Source organism: Scophthalmus maximus, chromosome 5, assembly GCF_022379125.1.
Source record: "Scophthalmus maximus strain ysfricsl-2021 chromosome 5, ASM2237912v1, whole genome shotgun sequence".
Lineage (NCBI taxonomy): Eukaryota > Metazoa > Chordata > Actinopteri > Pleuronectiformes > Scophthalmidae > Scophthalmus > Scophthalmus maximus.
This window is the reverse complement of record NC_061519.1, coordinates 9,120,929-9,141,445: the sequence shown is the minus strand read 5'-3', so window position 1 is coordinate 9,141,445 and position 20,517 is coordinate 9,120,929. Positions and strand designations below refer to the sequence as shown.

The 20,517-nt window shown below is 42.4% G+C and overlaps 1 protein-coding gene across 7 annotated transcripts in view; it reads right to left on the bottom strand.

The window, feature by feature from the left end:
* astn1 (astrotactin 1) overlaps window positions 1-20,517 on the bottom strand; it is a 344,279-nt gene that overhangs the window by 11,045 nt on the left and 312,717 nt on the right. For all 7 annotated transcript variants that reach the window (XM_035635262.2, XM_047332223.1, XM_047332225.1 and 4 more), the window contains 3 exons: window positions 6,127-6,262; window positions 3,339-3,439; window positions 2,290-2,473 (listed from right to left, as the gene is read on the bottom strand). In XM_035635262.2, the coding sequence (XP_035491155.2) occupies window positions 2,290-2,473; window positions 3,339-3,439; window positions 6,127-6,262 (421 nt within the window). The remainder of the gene's footprint in view (window positions 1-2,289; window positions 2,474-3,338; window positions 3,440-6,126; window positions 6,263-20,517) is intronic.

The following is a 20,517-nucleotide window of genomic DNA, read 5'->3' as shown; positions in this document are numbered from 1 at the left end:
CTAAATGGCCTTGTTGATGTCATGGAGGTTAAGCTCACTCAGCCTCTCGGTCCGATTGAATGAATTTCTTCTGTAACTCTAATTCACACAAACAACCGCCCACAATCAAAGACAGCACTTTTAAAGCTGGGAGCCGAACATCTGCCCACCTCTGAGAATCTAAACAAGAGTTGGACACCGCCGGGCTTTTGAATGGGCCGATGCCATGGAGATTTGGCAGCTTGAGCAATTGTAGGATGTGTTTGTAATTGCGCCGGGGGAAAAGAAAATAAAGGCGATTCGGAACAAATCACAGCTTGCTTTGAAAAAAAAAGTGTGAAGGAAATTCTCCGGATAGATAGGATTACGTTTGTTTGGAGTGAAGAAGAAACGCTGCCCTCTGTCATGTGTCATGTGTTGTCATGCTCAGCGGCAAACAGCAGCCAGACACAGTTAAGAGACGACACACACAGTGAAGCCCAGACATTCTCCTCAGGGGGCTGGTGGAGACCAAAAACAGAGCTAAAGGGAGAGTGAATATAACTTTTCTCAGGGGGTCTCAATTTCAACTAAATGGCAATGGATGTGTAAATATGGGTTGCTAACAGGCGATGGGTTAGTGTTGTGTTCATGACTTGTTTTTCGGCTGTGACCAACAAAACCCCCTTTGCACTGCTGACAGCATTGACCACATTGTGTCATACATGTAATATTCATTTATTTATTCCAAGGGCAGCCCCAGGGGGTAACTTGGTGCTGCTATTTTGCCTCCCAAAATAAAATTAACAAGTATCGGTAGGTTTGGTCCCGTGTGCTGACATTTTGAATTTCCTAGAGAAGAACTTCGCTTCACTGTTCTTGACTTCCTGCGGTTCGCTGCTGACGCCACAGAACTCACAGTTGAGCAACAACATTCGCGTAACAGGAACAGTAACAGTTTGCATCATGAACACAAGGTCAGACAGTGACCTGCTTCGACTGCAGGTGCGCAGACAGAAGTGTTGCCTGGACGACCCTGCATTATGGCTGGAGCCCAGCTGCACCAGGCTGTGCTGTGTCATTTCACATAGTAGTAAAGGCGAACGCTGGTGATATTCTATATTTTTGTTATTGAAAATAAACCCAATTTAAATCCATCAATGTGTTAGTCCATCTCTCAGTACTTCCTGACCTGTCTGTGGCACTCAGCCCCAAGCCCATTCATTCTTCCCTCCGACATAAATCTTTAGGAATGGTCAATACATTTTTTATTTTTTTTATTTTATGATATCCTTTGGATACACTGTAATTGTTTGTTGGATCAATGATGGTTTTGGTCAGTTCGTGGGATTCGTTTGCTATGAGAAAAATAGCCCTGTCCTTTGACCTCAACAGGCAGCTTTAATGATTTAGTGAGTCATGAATTCACCGGCACAGTTGATTGTATGTAGCAAGTCCTCCACAAGCAGCTGTGCTTTGACTGAGGTCTATAAATCATTGTTAGGATTGGACGAGTCCGTCACAGACAGTAGGAGGTAAAGTAGTAACTAATGGAGCATATCTGTAACATTAGTCCAGTCCAAATCTGCCATATGTTTAATTTTTATGAACTGAAAACAGCTAAATCAGTGTCTGGGCTTTCCAAGATATTTGAAATTGCTAGGGACCATTTCTTTTTTTTTGAAAGCCCCGTCTGCTGATTTTGCACTCACAGGCGGTGTTCACACCAAACTGTGCTCCAAACCCAGGCTCCTGTCTCGTTGCCACCTCTCGTTAATCTTGCAGCCAGGCTGCGCTGTTATTGTCTGAGGTCGTCCGTGTCCGTTGCACAAGTTCCGTTCGACAGATTGCCCCTTTGTTGGTGGGGGGGCAGCTCATGAGTGGCGCACACACGTCTCTGCAATTTCACAGAGTGATTACAGTGAACACAGAGTATTCAAAAAAAAAGGGCTCTGTGTTTAGGCGTTATGTAAAAGTCTGACTCCGGGCAGACCTACAAGGCTTCGTATTATGTTACATCCATCTGAAAAAATTGGCCTTCACATTAAAGTTGATGAGCAATTAGCTTGAAGGAATGCATATTTCTGATTTGAGGGAATGTGGGCATTTCTGAAATACTAACTGAATTTTGACTGTTTCTTATCTAAAGCAGTATCCAACAAAGAGGTGCTTCTAAGGTGTAGAATCAATATCCACTACCTAAAAGTTGGATGCCTTTCATTGTTTGCTTCCCTTTGGAAACTGACCTTTTTTTTTTCGGCACTGGGAAACTAAACGATTGTTCATGTCCGTGCAGGAAAAAAACGGGTTCAGGTCAAATGAGGACTGTACCTGGGTCCTAGCTCGTCCTCGCACCTCCAGGTGAATTCCCCGAAGCTCTCGTAGCGCTGGTTGTAGTGGTAGAGCACGCGGTGCAGCGTGGGGGCGCCCAGGTCCATCAGGGTGTTGTAGGCCGTCTGTTGCTCCTTCCCACTGGTGTAACCATTGAACAGGTTGTAGATCTTATCGGCTATTTCTGGAGGAGTACGAATGATCAGGGGTCGGCAACCTTAAAGCGACACTTACGCCATGCTATATTTCACGGAAGCTGCAAATGACGTATGAGGTAATTGGGGATGTCAGTAATCAGCACACCGCTTACTGATGTTTAACCAATCCAGTCTGTTGATGCTACTTGATCCTCCAGGGAAGAGGAAGGAAGAAGATCTAATGTTGGTGACTCAGCTTTGTTTGGACAGGGCACAACTTTGCTGCTATTTTGGAGACACTGTTAAGGTTTGCTCGGTTTCTTTCCCTGGGTGGAGAACATTTCTGTGCAGCACATCAGAATTTCTGTAGATAAATGGTGCAAATCAGTCCCGTCGCTAGGAGGAACTTGTTTTTCGGACGGGCATCAGTTTTTCCCCAGACCCCTTTGTGTTACAATAAACAATAAGGGGAACTAATGCAAAATACTGTCATTTTCTACTTATTACTATATTATTGGAAGGGCATACACCTGTTAAAAACTGTTGTTTGTATCCTTTTTAGTTGAAAATTTACTTTGGGAGGTTGACAAATTGAAACATAACTGCCACAGAAAGGGGATGTCTGTCCCGTAAAGAAGCTGTAGTCATATTATACCTGGCTATTAGACTATTAGGGAAAATTCTAGCCGACATTAATTTTCATTTTAGAGAAATACATCCCATTAAGAAACCAAGAAACGTATATCTGTCAAAGAAAACATGTGCGGAACGGTGGCATATTGTGAAACTAAATCTATCACAGTCACCTCAAGCATGTGTGCCAACTTGAAAGATGAATCTCTGTGAGCCACCCGCGACCAGGACTGAGCGATGATTCACCGTTCTGACTTTGGTCTGTGTCTCTTTCCTCACCTTGTGCTTTGACGTCATCCACAGTTGGACACGGCGTTTTGATGGTGACCTCACTTGGACTGGAACGGCGCCCTGTGTTGTCTACTGCCCACAGCCGGAACCTGCACACATAAACACACAGGGACGCACGCACACACGCACACACACACACACACACACACACACACACACACACACACACACACACACACACACACACACTGAATTAAATCAGATGTAAATGAAATCTAGGAGTGATAAACTGTTTGTCAGACATTTGCATGTCCAGCGATGGAGTTTGATGAATGTGCTGAACCAACATTATTTCAGCAGCAGCAACAAACACATGACAGCTGCCTGGGGTTCCTGCTGCTGCTGGTTCAATTCAAAGACTCCCCTCGGTGGAGACGAGAGCACTGCGTTATCGACGCACAACTTTTCACTGACAAGCACATCTTCACCGAACGAATCAGCTGTCGTTTCACTGAGTGGATATCGCCACCTAGTGGCCGCATTGGAACTTGCATTCACCTGCGTCGTGACAGAATGAGGCAGCCACTCGTACAGAAGCAGAACGCACAGAATACTGTACGGTGAAAAGAGGGACGTCTAGAGCAAAAGTCAAACCTTTTTCTAGAGACTGAACTCAAGATGCAGTTGCAGGGGATTTTTTGTGTGTGTGTGTCTTTTTGCTTTCGTATTTGCATGTACAAAACCCTCCCCACACAATATGTTTTCCGAAGACGAATGGGCTGCCAGACAGGATAGAGAGCAAAAGCCCAAATGATGCTGGGATTAAAAGGGCATGTGTAGCTGCCACATACATCAGAACTGTTTGGAGAGGCTCGATCCACGGGCCTCCTTCTCGCGCGTTCTTATTTCTGACCCATAACGTTGCCTGTGCTTCTTGAGCTCTCTCCTGGATTCCGTTCACGTCACCTTTTCGCTTCCTCTGAGATGTTTGTGGGGCTCCACTCCTGGCAAGCGACTTGTGAGATAAGTGTCAGCATGTGTATGAGAGCGTCGGAGTATCCGGTGTGTTAGTGTGTGTGCATCTTGCTCGCTAAATCCCTTTTCGAACGCACTTTCAATGCAGACGCATACACATACACAGACACAGACAGATTCACAGACAATACAGAACAATTTGAATGTAACGTGGAATGAAACCCATGTTTGAGTTGTTTTTTATATACTTATGAAGACTAAACCAGTATAACTATTTTACAGTTTAAAACCCCTGTAAAACTGCAAAAAAAAATTTGTGGGGGCGAGGTTTCGGGGGTTAAATCTAAAAATACATAAGCAGCCCTTACCCTCACACCCAGCTCTAAAATGAGCCTTGGTTACTATTGTCAGTAGAAGTGTAACAGCCATCGCAGAACAGATGTGGGGATATCACTCTGTCTTTGCTTATGGACTATAAAGAAAAAAGAAAAAGGAAAATATGTTGAGGTCATGAACTTCTCAATTAGTCTGTAATTGTGTTTTGAGGAGCTGAGAACGTAGGAAAGAAATCCTGCTTCAAGTGTTCTGGTTGACACAAATACAATATGCAACAATTATGGTTTTTTGGTATACGTTACACTGTGAAGGATCTGAAATATTTGACAATTTGGCGAAATCCTTCAAAAGATGATAGTCACATAAAAACTTAAAACGTCAGAAAACCCAGGAACTGGTGGCAGCCAAAAACTCTTTTCGATGTAAAGGTTTAGGGCAGTAATGGCGTCCGAAGTAGAGGAGAAAGTCAAAACTCCATCTATTCTTGGGTTGACCCTACCCCACATTTATTAATCAAGATCGCTCCAGCTCTGATCGGCAGTGATGTAAAAGGTGGTCTTTCGGAGACACCGACACACTTTTCACCTGACCACCACAGAAACGCCCTAAATTACACCTGCATACTTGTTTCTGTACATCTACAGGGTTAGGGTCTCCACGTCTGTTTCCGTGTGTGGCAAATTCTAAATGTAAAGAAATCTGTACTATTTTTGTGGTTAGTACAAGGAATGGACTTAGCTAACTGGTTTCTAACAGGAAATTGGGCAATGTGAGACATCAATCACACTTTGAAACAAATGAAACTCCACAAAGGAGAAAACCAAACGTTTTGCTCGTTTTCTACGACCTCTCCTGAGTTGCCCCGCGTGCACGTTCACACTCGTTGTAATCTTTTCCATCTGTGAAGAGCGGGACAGTGGTGTCCATTAACGGCACGTTCAAAAGTATTCATGCGTCTCTTTTTGATTTTGCAGCTCTTCCAGAGTGACACACATTTGTACGAAGTGTGGAACTGGGACACAAAATCTCTGACTGCACTGACTGGCTTGACCTTCAGTTTAAACACATTCGATGGTTGTCTTAGAATTTTCCTCTATCCTTCCTGAGAAACTCTTCAGATGAGTCTTCTCAGGCACCAAGCAAGGTCATCTTATCTATGGTAAGCCGAAACAATCATTGAGCGGCGGAAGTCTCTCTCTCGAGGTGTCATAGTGCGGGGCGATGACGACATCATCAAAGCTAAATACACTAAAGAGACTAGAGATGGGCAGACTGTCATGGGACGCCGAACACTGTGAACCTGTTGATCTGTGTAGCGAACCGGAAGTCTCCTCAATATTGAGCTCTGATAATAAATACTTCTGCTTAAGACATCCACGGTTTCCATCTTACTGAATCAGCATCCACTCCATCAATTACTCCATTTCAATGGCAACACAGATTCCATTAGGAGTCATTTGGACCACAGTCTAGCAACTAGTTCAATTTGCATGTTCATGGGGGAGAAGAAAGAAACGTAACCTACATGTATGTGGTGTCAGGCTCCAGGCAGCGGATGATCATACTGACGGAAGTGGACAGCAGGTTGGGGATGTCCCCTAACATCACACACGGAGACCTGGCCCCGGACAGGATGTCATCCACAAAGCTCAGTAGGGTTTCTGCAGCAAGAGGGAAAGACAAAGGCATTAAGGATTTTGTGTGTAATGTTTCATGGATATTTTGATAAAATGGAAATGGAAGTGGATTAAATCAGTAGTTCCAGCTTGTGAACGATTCTGTCCTCGAAACATTGTGCTATGAAGTGCACAAACCAAGAGGACTTGTCCGTTATTTGAAAGGGCTGATTAATGCAACATTAGACACGGCTCTCTGCTCTGTAAACTGACGTCTTACCAAAATGTAAAACAGATGAGTTTTGGCTTTGCTCTACCACAAGACACACTCTTAAGTGCATTACATGTAGAGTCTATCCAGGAAATATCGACTGCTGTTTCACAGAGTTCTAGTGGTCGTGATGATGAAAAGTTATTTGATTTTTGTATTCATTTCCTGTGTAGGGGGGAAGAGAGTCTGTCACTATGTCACCAATTAGGGAAGATTTCTCCCGGGGGAAATACCCAATAAAAATGGGATTGACAAAATGATCAGATACAGGCATTAGACATCGGACAACAGGTTTCTGGATCAGACCTGCTTGGAGAAAAAATACTACTCATTAACTTTCATTATTTGATCACTCAGAGAAAAGTAAAAAGAAGTCCTCCAACTCATACGACGGACTTTGTCGTGTGTGGTACAAAGGACCAACCTCGACCGTTTTCTTAAAATAGCGTCTGTACAGGTGACAGGCAAATTTATTTACATACACAAACTTTACGGACTGACCAGGTCCACCGCTGACCTCTAGTGGCCGAGTACATAACTACCGCTAGAGGTCTGCGGTCTTTAAACCTTCCACATATGCTGTTTGAAACGCAACATTGTTCGCCGTTTGAGTTGGGGACAGCATGTTACAGTGTCACGCTGATACAGTGGGAGATTTGTTGACTATTCACAGTCTTCAACTTTAATTTTGCACACATATGTCAAAGTAAACAGCAGATGCTAAGGGAGAAGAGTGCTTCTCATTTTTCAGTCCACACACCTCTCACAGGAGATTTACAACAAACCGACATTTCAGCTATAAATTTCCCCCGCCTGTTTGAGCATAATCCTTTGTCTGCACTTGTCAGGATGACTAAGATAATCTCGTTGTCATTTCCAGGGTATGAAATATAACATACATTCACATTAGGTGGGCTTAGAAGCCATTAAACAGAAAATAAAAATGAAACATGAGTAAAATCTCCTGCATAAAACAATTTACAATGTACAAATTACAATTTGCTGTTTACATTTGGATCATGATTAAAAAAGATGTCCCGGCCAAATAATCATCAATTGAGAATTTTTTTTAAACTGCTAACATTTTAAATTTACTTGTAATCATATGTTACTTGCAATTTGGGAATGTCCTTAAGAAAATCTGCAGTGGTTTGAATTGATACAAGGCCCTTGGCTCTGGCTTGCTATGGCAAATAAATCATATGTGAACTGTGCTGTGATTGGCTGTTTGAAAGGTTTGAACAGCATTTGCAAACTGCACTAGCACAGTGCAGCAAGAATGCGAGCAACAAAAAGCAGGTGCTTCTTTTTCAGAATCATGCTCATACAAATGAAACTAAGAAAACAAAACTAAAACAGCTTGTCAGTGAGTTCGCTCCCTACGGTCTCATTGATTTGCCGATATGTCATAGCAGTCACACAAAATCCATGACTGGTTCAGTAGCAGTCTGTATTATTTATGAATATAAAACTACACAGCCCATCACGCTCCTTTGGGGCCTATCCTTTAGCCAGGTTCTGGCTTTGCCACTGGATTCACCTGAGCCCCTCACATGAAAGAGAAGGAACCCTCTGACCTCCCCCTGCTCAGGGCTCCCCTCCTGCTGCTCAGGCTGGCGGTGACACACGCAGTCAGTCATGTTTCCCCAGCTGGCACCGCGTACGTCAAAAAGGGCAGTTGGCCACCGGGGTGTGTGTTTCACTGTAAAGAGGAAAAACCCTCCGCTTGGAAAAGTCAAGACTGCGTGTGTATGCAAAGGTGTGCGAAGTGATGGGTGCTCTGGGGTGGTCATCCGTGACCCTCCTCTGCACAAGCGGTGCCTGTCTCTGTGTATTTACACGATATGTGTGTGTGTGTGTGTGTGTGTGTGAAGTGATGGATGCCCTACGGAGATCACCTGTGCCTTTCTTCTACAAGAGCCTTGCCTCTGTGTGTGTGTGTGTGTGTGTGTGTGTGTGTGTGTGTGTGTGTGTGTGTAAATATGCATATGTGTGAGTGACGGGTGCTCTAAGGTGGTCATCTATGTCTTCCCTGTCAACCCCGGCTCGTGTCACCAGCCGCTACACTGCAGGCCAAGTACCACGGAGGACGCCTGAGGATGAAAAAAGGTGTGCAGCAGCTGTCAGAGGGAAGTGTTTACCCAGCGCAGAGACTGACATAGGAGTGAAAGACGTAAACTGTGCCGGAGACGCAAATGAAAAGTGACATTGTGGGGCTCTGCACTCAGCATATTAATTGAAAAGCTGGTTGGAATAACTGTCTCGCGTGTAAGGAGGCATATAAAAAGGAAACAGTGTTTGAAATCTTAGTGTGGAACGCAGGTTAGAAGCACAGTGTGTTGAGTAATTCTCTCAATATCTGAGCAAGCGGAGTTCTGAGCGGGGAAACTGCGCCCGACATCAATCTTCGAATGCAGTTAAGGCCTGTTAAGCTTCCCAACATTAGACATTCAGGTTGGATTTGCGAATAAATCAACCACTTTATTACGCGCCGACTGTGTTTACCACAACTGTCTAATAATGCAGGCTTTCATGAGGCTAACCAAAACACATTTGAAGAGTAAGACTTTTATGAAAACAGTGTGGATGTGACTTGGTTCATGGCACAAGTTCAATCTTTGTGTGGCAGGGGGAAAAAATAGGAGAAAACAGCATCGGAGCTATTTGTTTTCCTTTTTCCGTTAAGGCACAGGGGAAAGCAAGAAAAATACAGGACAGAAAGTGGTTAAACAATTTCCTCTTTTGGAAGAAATTGTATGCAATGTCTTGATGAAAGCAACAAGTTGTCATTTTCTTGACGACAACATTTCTGATGAAAAAAGACAAACATATCAACTGTTTTCACTGACTAAAGCAATGGTTTTTTCTTTGACTAAGACAAGACAACAATGTCTTGTTTTAATCAACTAGGAAATGACTAAAAACAATAATGATGACTATAGAAACTAACATGGACTCTTATTTTCACACTTGCAGGAATGCTTCTCCCACATCTGTATTTTCGCTTGCTGCCACTATACTTATTGAGCAACAAAGTAGTTCCTGAGCATGTTTTTTTCACTCTTTTTTCAAATCCACAGGGCTCAATCAAACAACAGCAGTCTGATTCTTTTCCCTAATTTTTGGAAAACAGCTGTGATTGGGAGTCCCTCTGAATAAACCTGATATTGACCTATATAAGGACCAAGTACATGAGGTTTTCCAGTTTTGTACTCCGTGCACCTTCAAGTGCACAACAGTTTAGGTCACACTAATATCATACCAATATCATTTGTCGGTATCAGGTGGAAATTTAAGGATAATGGCGTCAACCTCCGGAAATTTTAAGAAGCAGGCTACATACTGTGATAACTTATGGAATCAAGCAGTGTTCTTCTCAACTTAACAATTTTTTTTGTACAATAATGAACAAAACTCCACCAATATCTGTACATTATTCCTGTTGTATCATAACTATCTAAATCAAAATGCAAAACAATTATTGACACTAGGAAGCACAACGAGTTGTGTAACTTAACAACAAAGTACCTGTTTTCATACAAACAGCTCCCGATGAAGCCTTACCAGATCCATCTGTGTAACAAACCGTCACACTTTCCCAACATCTCCAGGTTGCCAGCGTATTGCCCATTCTGCTATTCACAACGAACTCTGCTCGCGGTTGCACTATAATAATGTCATGCATCTTCCACCTTTGCCTCTGAGAGAATTGCAGTCATTCATATCAGTCACACAGCTTGAGGACCAATTGTCCTCGTGTGTTTTGTAAGGACAGTCTTCTTGAACCACATTGGTATGAAAGATTTCAAATGTAAGGTTAATTGTGGTTTAATCAAAACTATGTGTTATTGTAATTTAGCCATTTTTCTAATTTTCAATACACAGTGGACCTACAACATTTCGAAGGACCAACGTAACAAACCTGGGCAGTCAGACTATCAGACAGGTTGTAAATAAATACTGGCATTTGTCAAACTTTTTTGGAGGAGAGCACAGAGGAGACCAGTCAAATTACAAACCAAACTGTAAGTGTAATCTTCTGGTTTAGCTCAGTCATCCGTGCACAGTTTTCATTGCAATGATGGATTATTACAGACAAACAAGGTGGGCTCGTTGTAATTTTTACTTTCAAATAAATTGGTTAACAATTTGGAAACCGTTGGCTTATCACAACCTGCCTGATCATCTAACTGCTCATATTTCAGACTTCTCTTCAGCGATCTTGATGTGCTCCCAGATCTCTGAAAATATTCTGAGCAAAGTCAACCAAAATGATTTCCAATGAAACCAAAAGCATGAGACCCCCAGGTTGCAATAAACAGGAACTCTCCTTTAATCCCATCCAGAAAAACCATTATATTGCTCCCTTGAACCATATTGCACATTTGGCCTCACCTCAGTCACTGACGTCAAGGCTCATATTTAGCCTTTGGCACTGTCAAATGAACTGTGATTAGAAAATTGTTAGCCAAGCACAGATGGATGATCCATTCTCACACATTCACGTCCCTGTCTGCTCTCACTCCCAAGCCACTTCTCTCACATGGTGTGAAGTTGTGCAGGAGGATAAGACTGGCTCTAAATGGACGGTTCATACTTCACCGAGGCTTTGCTCAAACACAAAGACGAAAATAACCTAGAACCCTTGGATCACCTAAGCCTGTGGTGGACTAAGACACATAACATTATTTCTGTGTGGGTTCAGCTGCTGCCATCCACTTTTTATCAGTCCAATCTTTCCTGTCAATTTCCTGCCAGTCTCCTCCGTAAACCACGTAAATCAGCAGAACTGCAGTACACAGCCTGTAAAAAATAGTTTGAGGAACCCCGCTATGCACTGTCATGACGAGAGGCCTGCTGGCCAGGAGAACAGACAGTGCACCTAATTTGACTTTTCCACATATTTCAGTCAAAGGAGACGTTAAACACTGAACGCTGTGTGCTGCCATGGCATTTATGGACATGAGTCGACACCATGGAAATGAAAGCATACAAAGCATGAAATGTTTCTCTAGTGTGCAGATTGCTGACAGACAGCTAAAAAAATTCAATAGATTTTGGAAGAGAATGGGAACTGTACCCTTGATGGCTGCTGACTTGGCCAACTTGTGCGGGTAACAGTGAACTCGAAGATTCCTACAAGAACAGTATGTGAAGAATTCTGACTTCTTGGATTTGTATATTCTTATCACCTGATTTTTTCCTCTGCAAGCTTGATTCCTGAGACATTTTGTCATGCTGAATCCCTGCCCAGGTTGTAAATAGGCCCCCCCACAGATTTTTTATGATTCCAAATCCACTAGATCATTTCATAAACCTTCTGAGAAATGCTACATCCTTTACAGAGCGAGGATATCCTTGATTTGCTGTGAGCCACAAGTACATGAAGAAAAGTCATCTTTCATCACAGCATGGCTCATAATGCAATTATCGGTCAAAACCCCAGTAATCTACAGTGGTAAACATTTAGTGAGATTAAAATTGGGATGAAAGAGAAATGTGACTTTAATATAGTGAACTGATTTGTGGCAAAGCAGTAGCTGATTGACATTTTGAATAAAAGAAAAGAAAAAAATGGTTGGATGTTTCATGCCATCCTGGAAGTGACAACTGAACTGTTGGCAAGAAAAATGAGCACATTTTGAGTAATACACATTTTTCAAAATATATTAAAATATATGTTCTCTCAGTTGACGTAACGGGCTGTACTTCCAAACATCTGAGGAACATGATTCTACATTGCAGTTCTACAGCTCTGGCCAGCTGGCTTATGCTGAGATGACATTGTTCGACTTTAGAAAGGTTCCATTGGGAGGTAAATTTAGCTGGGATACGGAAAATGTACTCCTTATAGTGAGTGGGCAACAAAGATCTCAGGCAGTCACTAGGGGAGATACTGTTAATACGGAAGGTAAAGCTTGAAATTGAAATCAAATGTTACTTATTCAAAATGTTTGGCTATAGGCATATATTGGTTTGTGAGCCCAAGCTGTCAAATCTACTGAAAATGAGAAAAAAACATCCATAGCATTTCACTTTCATGCATGCCACAGTCAGACGTAGAATTTCCAATTTTTGCGTTTCATGTGGAGCAGCAGTTGAGTGCTGTGGATAATTGGCTCCAATTGGCTTTGGGGGATATGTATTAGGGGGGAAAAAAGAATAATAACAGCATTAGTAATTTGTTTGTTAAGCCCAGTAACCAAACAGCACGATCGCCCAATCACAGCTTAGCAACCAAACGGACCTGTATGCCAAATAATTGTGCATGGGGCCTTAATAAGAGCAATACTTTTTTATTCAAGAGTTTGAAGGATGGTGTCTTTTTTTGGGTAGGATTTACGAAACCAAAAATACAACATTAAAACAGAGGGAATGGATTAAAATGCATCTTTGTTTGCTGACACACGTTAGTATGTCTGGCTGTTGGGTCAGTATTTTTCTCGCCACAGTTGACCACATCGTTGGTTTTGTTTTCTTTCCCACTTAAGCTTTTCTACGCGCAAATTGAAAATGGATGGAAATTCACTTACTGAGTTTTGTAGACACAACACCAAATGAATTGTCTCTATGAAGATAACAGATCTATATTGAGTTAAGTAAATCCAAGTCCTATGGGACATCAAGTTCTTGCAGAGAAATGAGATGACACACACACACACACAGATTGTGGTGATCCAGTTTTAGAGTGGGAGACGCACTACACTCAGGAACTTGTCATTCAGCTGGAGTTGTTTACCCTCAGCATTCTTAACGTATGATTGGTTGGAAAAATCAAGGATTGCCAGGAGACTGATGTGAGTTATGGGATGTCTCACCTTTTGAAGTTCTGCCTGCTGTTGTCAGCTCAGTTGTGCAGGCCTGGAACCTAAGTGTGTGTGTGTGTGTGTGTGTGTGTGTGTGTGTGTGTGTGTGTGTGTGTGTGTGTGTGTGTGTGTGTGGACTCTTCTGGCCAATCCACTGCTGTTTTTCTCTGCTTCTTAATGGAAAGGACAGGTTTCACGATGATAATGGTTTTACTGTGGATTCTTAATGTCTATTAGACATTCGATAGTTTCATTTTCATGTTACATTAATTTTTTCAGCAGATAATTTAATAGATGATAATATAATTATAATTGCATGATAAAATGATTTAAACAGACAAGGTCAGGTTAGCTGGTAAGGCAAGCTAGGCTAACGACATACTTACCCCAGCCCTCTAGTTCATTGGTTCCCAACCGGGGGGCCCCGACGCCCCCTAGGGGTCGCCAAAGCTGAACAGGGGGTCGCAAAGCCCTTTTGATTTTAAGGGCATAAGAATTTTTATATGGAAAATATATATTATTATATAGCATTAAATTGTCATGTGCTGCCCAATTCTCATCCGTCCTAATCCACACCGTCCCCTTGACATGAGCAGAGAGAATCAGTCAGTCTTTCAGTTTCAGTTTCCACGTCCTGCACTGAGAGAACAAGAGAGACAGAGACGGTGGTCGAGCGTGTACAGACTGGATGTAGAGAGGGAGCGGCGTCAGTATAAAAATCCCGTGATAATTCTGATAACCGGGATCATTTTCAGTTATCCCACAATGGTATTGTTATAGCATTAGCAAACACATATTTGAATAAAATGAAGTAAATACAGTCATATAACTTTTGCTTAAACATTAACATTGGCATGAGTACTGGAGGCGTGGAAGCACTTTGCGTCACACTGCATACACTCAGTTAACAGTTCATTTTCACATTTGGCTTCAACCAATCAAGTCTGATGAGGACTTACTTTCATGACAAGAAAATAGTATTTAGGTTGTACTTTTATAAAGTTATAATACTTAATTCGCTTCGAACGTCAATGCAACCCTGCCACATAGATATTTTCCCCTGTGCCACGAATCATTCATCCACTCAACGAGAAGTAAGATTTAGAGATGCATATATCATGAAGTTGATGAACTGAGAGGAGAGGGGTGAGAAAAGAGGACGGTATCGGAAGTTTACTGTGCAACACCAATGCAGGCACGCACACACACAGACACAAACACACGCACACAATTATGCATGAACACACAGATGCTGTCTATAAAGGTAAACCCCTGAGCTTAAATGTTCACCTTTTTCTCCATCCTATAAGAGGTTTCACTACGGGTTGCCTGGGAATTCATCCACTTCTGTTAAAGTAGACAGCTTCCTTGTAACTAGCTGTAATTGGCAGTTACACACACACGCATACACATACACACACACTTGGCAGCGAACTCTTTAACAAATAACATCTGGGATTAGTTGTCTACCCTCCTATTGAGTAAAAGGCAAAGAGACCAGCAACACAGCAACAACAACAGATCACTGACAAACCCTTCACTGTTGTTTCTTGGCACTTCAGCGCTGGTCACAACCACTACCGGATCATGATGACTGGCCACATGGAGAGGGGTTGTTCTTAATCTCTGAAGAGCAGCGTCCCATTGGATATGAGGAGGCAATTGTTGGACAGCAGGAACAGAAGTTGGAAGATAAGGACGATGAGTGGGAAAGACGAGGGCGGTATAGCCCAAAGGTATCATTTAAAAACAAAAAACGGCCTCGTGTGAAAAAGGAGGAACAGCCCACCAATCTGCGTGCGCTTTCTCCCAATTTGAGTTTGAGATGTGCGCTGCAAAGCTGCCATTTGCGTCACGGCACCATAATTCAGAGAACATTACATCTTCGCAGGGGCGAGAAATTGTTTTATAATTTGATAGAAACGCATCTGACCAAATGGATAGCAGTTGCCATGAGAGAGCTTTGCACGCCAACAGTAAATTTGGCCAAATACGTCAACGAAAGAATAAAACACCTTGGATAAAGGGGGATACAACAGTCAATAACACACACTGAAATTTGAAGGCTTTATACTTTGTAAACAACTGTACAGGTGTAGAAAAATAATAACACAAAACTTGCATTTACACATATGAGTGATTTCTCTGTGGATTCTATAGGGACAGTCCAGATTTTGGCTTCTCTCATCAGTTCCACTTTCATAATTTCCTCTCACTTTTTCTTTATCTGTCATTTCCCTCTCAATTGAGCAATGCGCAATTCTCAATGACAACATTTTTAAGTGCTTCTGGAGGGTTTGGGCTGTCCATCAGCCAACGTCTCACGCATTTCTGCAAATGCGTCTTCTCACACCAACTGTCTCCGAATGCTGTTGTTCTTTTTCTTCTTAGCATGCTTAGTGAAGCACAATCCCCAGTGTGTCATTCATATTAGTTTGATTTTCCAGTTTCTATGAACTTGTGAACTGACATCGTGGGCCTTGATGGATTGTTGCAGATTTAGTTCACAAGTTCATTGAGACTAGAAAAATATAGGAGATTATAGGAGAAAAAGAACCAAAAATACTTTAGACCAGTTTCGGTGGTATTGATCATGCGAAGACAGTTTGGCCAGCTGCTCTCCTTTCAGCACCAAAGGACGTGGTGACAGAAGGATAGTCAGCTCTGTGAATAATGATTCATTTAACAGATGATGTGGCTGTCTGTGAGTCGGGGACAACTCTAATCTCTTTGGACTCCGGATATTCCTGGGCCACTGTCTGAGAACAAAAAAAAAAGACTTTATCTCTTCCTTTGGTTCACTTAACAGTGATACTGTCCAATAAAAGATTCTTCTTTGTTTTACTTGCATTTTTGCAGTATTGCTTCCAAAGGGTTTCAAAAGGTAATACCACGATTAAGCTTTCGTACAATGAATATTCTAAAATGGAAAGGTGGTCAAAGTCTGTTTACAGATTGTGCGGAACCTGCTAACAGGTAATATTGGTTTGGGCTGAAGACGACAAATTACAAAATGGAAAAAAAAATCTGGCTTATGAAGTTAGATAGAAGCGGGTCCATTTGCTCTCTGACTCAGCCGCAACAACAAGGATGTGTGTACAATAGCTCACCATTCCTTCACACTACTGAAACACCTGGTTATAATGCAGCACTGACAACAATAAAAGTGCCTTAGGCCTAACACAGCCACTTACAGTACGCATCAAGGTCAAGTTCAGAATTGGTTGTCATGATGACCATGACCCGACCCCTGCAACAGTCAGGGCTCAGTTGCCTAACTCCATTCACATACTGTGGCATTCAAACTCAAGGTAAATCCAACTCAAGGCCTCTTACAGAAGATACAAGCACAGTGCTCTCTGCTGTTCATCCCCATGTACTGTAAGAGGTGTTTTACACAGGGCAACAGAGAAGGTTATATGTGGAATTTACAAGAACAATAACAGATCCACATAGGGAATGGGCAGCGTGCAGAGCTTGGTATGACTTGATGAAATGCTGTTTACTGAAGTGTTTTCAATTAATTCCATGACCACATGCCAGAGAGACCAATTTACCAGTACAGTTTAGCCTCTGTTATACAGAACATTTATCTTCTTCATGATGATGCCCAAAGAAGCCCATTAGCGTTTAAATGGAGGTTTCAGAGTACCCTTTTGTGATTGGCACTGAAAATGCTGATTTGCTCTACAGACACCAAGTTTGGTGACAGTTGGTGCCACCATTTCATTAAATGTTCTCTGTTAGATTATTTGAAAAACATGTCCAGTCTGCCGCCTGTCCTTGTAGTTTGATCTTTGAAGCCCCATTCAAAGGAAAATGTGAGTCTGCATAATCTGACATTATTAATGACCAGCAAAAGAAAAAGATACAAAAAAGAACTGTCTTTGTATGAATCAGGTCATTCCTTAAAGATGACATCAGGGAAGCAAGTAAGACTGACAAAACATGTGGGGCTTTAAACAATCATTTCACATATTGCATGTTTTGTACTGTAGTATTGTATCAATACAATATACAATGTATTTAGTGAGATCATTCTATATTCAATTTTGGAAAGAGTAAAGTTTCGGAGCTGATGGTCTCAAAAAGATGTCATACGTCAATCACGCAATACATACTGAAGACAGGAAACAAATGAGGAACCCTGCATTAAAATGCCCCATCATGTGATGTCATTAAACACTTGGTGATGAGAGCAATAGCCTGTTATTGATTTTTTCATGGTGAATTAGTGTCTGATGATGGATCCTGAGATAAACATAGGAAGGTAGATGGCTAGGTGGACATTGGCAGAGGCATATTGGTTGATGGATTGATCCCTGGCTACTTAAAGTTCTCATTGAAACATGGAAGGTCCGTCCTGGGAAAGGAGCATGTGCGGGTTTGACCTCATAGTGCCAGGATTGGCTCTCCATGATGGGGATAGTTTTCTTTTTATTTAGGGATTTGCTCAAGGACACCATGCGGTGAGACAAAGCTCAGTAGTCTCTGGTTATATGATATACTGATTTCAATCTGTGAGTTCAAGAGGATCCCCTCCAGCGATACCTGTTGCAGACAGGAAAGCTTGGACTCCCAGCTGTTTATGTACCAAACAGGAGTTCCAAGAAGCCAACCTTCTTGGAAACCCTTAGTGGGGTTCTGGAGAGAGCTACAGATTGAGACTTCACAGGGAGAAATCAATGCTCATGTCTGCAATGATCGAGAAACCTGGATTGTCTGGCATCTAAAATCTAGTGGTATTTTATTATTGAACTACTCTATGATGTGCTAACCAACATGTTTCGCAAGTGTAGCGGTAGAACGCCAGGCCAAAGACCGATCATGATAATGAACTTTGCACCCATTATATTACATCTGAAGTATGTATCTTGGACACTCAAAGAGAACTGGGCGGCTGTGGCTCAGGAGGTAGATTCGGTCATCCACTTACTCAACGGTCACAGTTCGCTCCCAGCTTCCCCTAGTCCAGGAGCCGTTGTGTCTTTGGGCAAGACTCTTAACCTTAAATTGCCTCTGACAGCTCTTCGACAGTGTACGAATGTGTGTGAATGTGACAGAAAAAGGCGGTAAATAGCAGCGCTGTATGAATGTGTGTGAATGGGTGAAAGTGACTTATCCTGTTAAGCGGTTTGAGTGGTCTATAAGACTAGAAAAGCAATATATAAATAAAGTCTATTTAAAGTCCATGCAGGGCTGTCAAGTGATGACCACCTGTGATAAATTGGATCAGATTATTGGGGAAGGTATTAGACGTCATAAACCTTAATATGCAATTAGCCTATGGATTAAACTTAATTCTAATTCCTTAAACATGGGTTAAAAGGTCTACGTCTGTGCTGAATGTGGTTACGCATTGATTGGGTCAAGTGGCTAGTAATTCTGGATCTGACTAGCGAGGGTTGCAATGTTTAGCCAACTACTCACACACATCTATAACATGCAGTGTGGATTAACTGGCCCCTTGCTCAGAAGACGCCACAGTACCTCCAAATATGAGGCCATGGTACTCATGGACTCTCACCACTGGGGTTTAAGTTGAGTTGCTGCCCCATGGGATTGTTTTCTAGTCTTGGGGTCTTAACTACAAATGAGGGTAAAATGCTGGCAGCTGATTGACGAGCAAAGTGCAATGTCTCTCGCTGACAATGACAACCAGCCCTGTTTCCTTTGTGGAGATGTGGACACATCTTTTAAGACAAGGTCAGGAGTGAACTGTACAGCTGCACCTATGCACTGAAAGGAATCGGCTGGTTCGGGCCTCTGACTGGGATGCCTCATGTTGACCTTCCTTGTGGAAGTATTGTGGGGGCATCCAGCTAGGAGACCTGGGAGCAAACTAAACACATGCTTGGGGGTTTACATATCTAGCCTAGCCAGATAATACCTCACAATTAGGGAAGGCGGAGCTAGAAGGTGAGTAGGCTCTGTAATGCTGCTTTCTGTTCAACCAAGACAAGTAGAAGAAAGTGGCTGGATGGGTGGTGGGGTTAAAGTATCTCGTATGCAAAATAAAATTACATTCTTTAAATGTACGCCTAGTTCATAGAGAATTGAAGGTGCTGATTTCTGATTGCTCAAATGTACATACTATAGTGTTCACCGCAGTAAAGAGGAAGCAGGTGGGGAGGGTCAAGCAGTGGCAGCTCAGAGGAAGTGACTGGCGTTAAGAGGAAGCTCAGCCTGGTTTAGGTTATTGGGGGGGGGTCGGGGGTCACACACTTTTCAGTCACCCCTGGTGTCAGTGTGTGTGTGTGATATAGATAGGTGAGTAATGTGTTTATTGCTTGGATTCCATGTTCCACTGACCCTTGAGCAAACCTTGCCCTCACTGGGTGATCAAAGTTGTTACATCATTGTATTGCTCACAGCTCAAGGGATGTTTGTTTTCACAGTGAGTCCGGTCTAGGCGAGTGGTGCCCTGACTTAAAGCAGACTTCCTATCCATGAAGCTTCCACACATCTGCCAGGGACTGCGCATATGCGTGTGTGTGTACGTGTGCGCTTACAGTATGATCTCACCTTGTGTGCCTGAAGCTTGTTAAGGAAGAGATTACTACACAAACAAGCTGTTGTCAGCTGCAGATCTAGCCGAGTTTTGGATGCTATAATCATCAGCCGTATGTACTGTATGTTGACTTTTCTAACATTACATAACAAACAAGAAGGAAAAATACACTAATTACAACTGCTAATGAATATGTGCTCTTTATATAAACAAAAAAAAGTTTTCAGGTTGTCTTGTAGAAATCGGGACATTCTGACATCTGTTTCTAATGAGCCTTCAGAGAAAGTAAAGGGCAGATATTTGGTCGTTTTTTTTGGTTGTATTTTTTTGTTTCCTTCACAGATGATCAGTCGTGTCCGTTCAGATCTTTTCCCGTAAACGGGTGATCTGTTTTCACTGTCCTTCTGGAATTTATCATGCAACCCTTTGGGGATTAAATACCAGGAAAAAATAATATTTTAGATATTTAAGTAGCATCAAGCAGTTTCCAAAAAGCCGCGGGGCCAGTGTGAAAACAAATTATACTTAGTGGGTTACCATGCAAATCCTAGTGCGAACAACTGGTCAATAGTGAATTAAAACATTCTACCTTCATTCAGTTCTCTCACAGAAGATTTACTTTCCTCTTTCCCTGCTGCTCTACCACCCTCATCAGCTCTTGTTGGTGGCTGAGGTGCATGGAAAAGGTGCGTGCGAGAGGAAAAAGAGATGA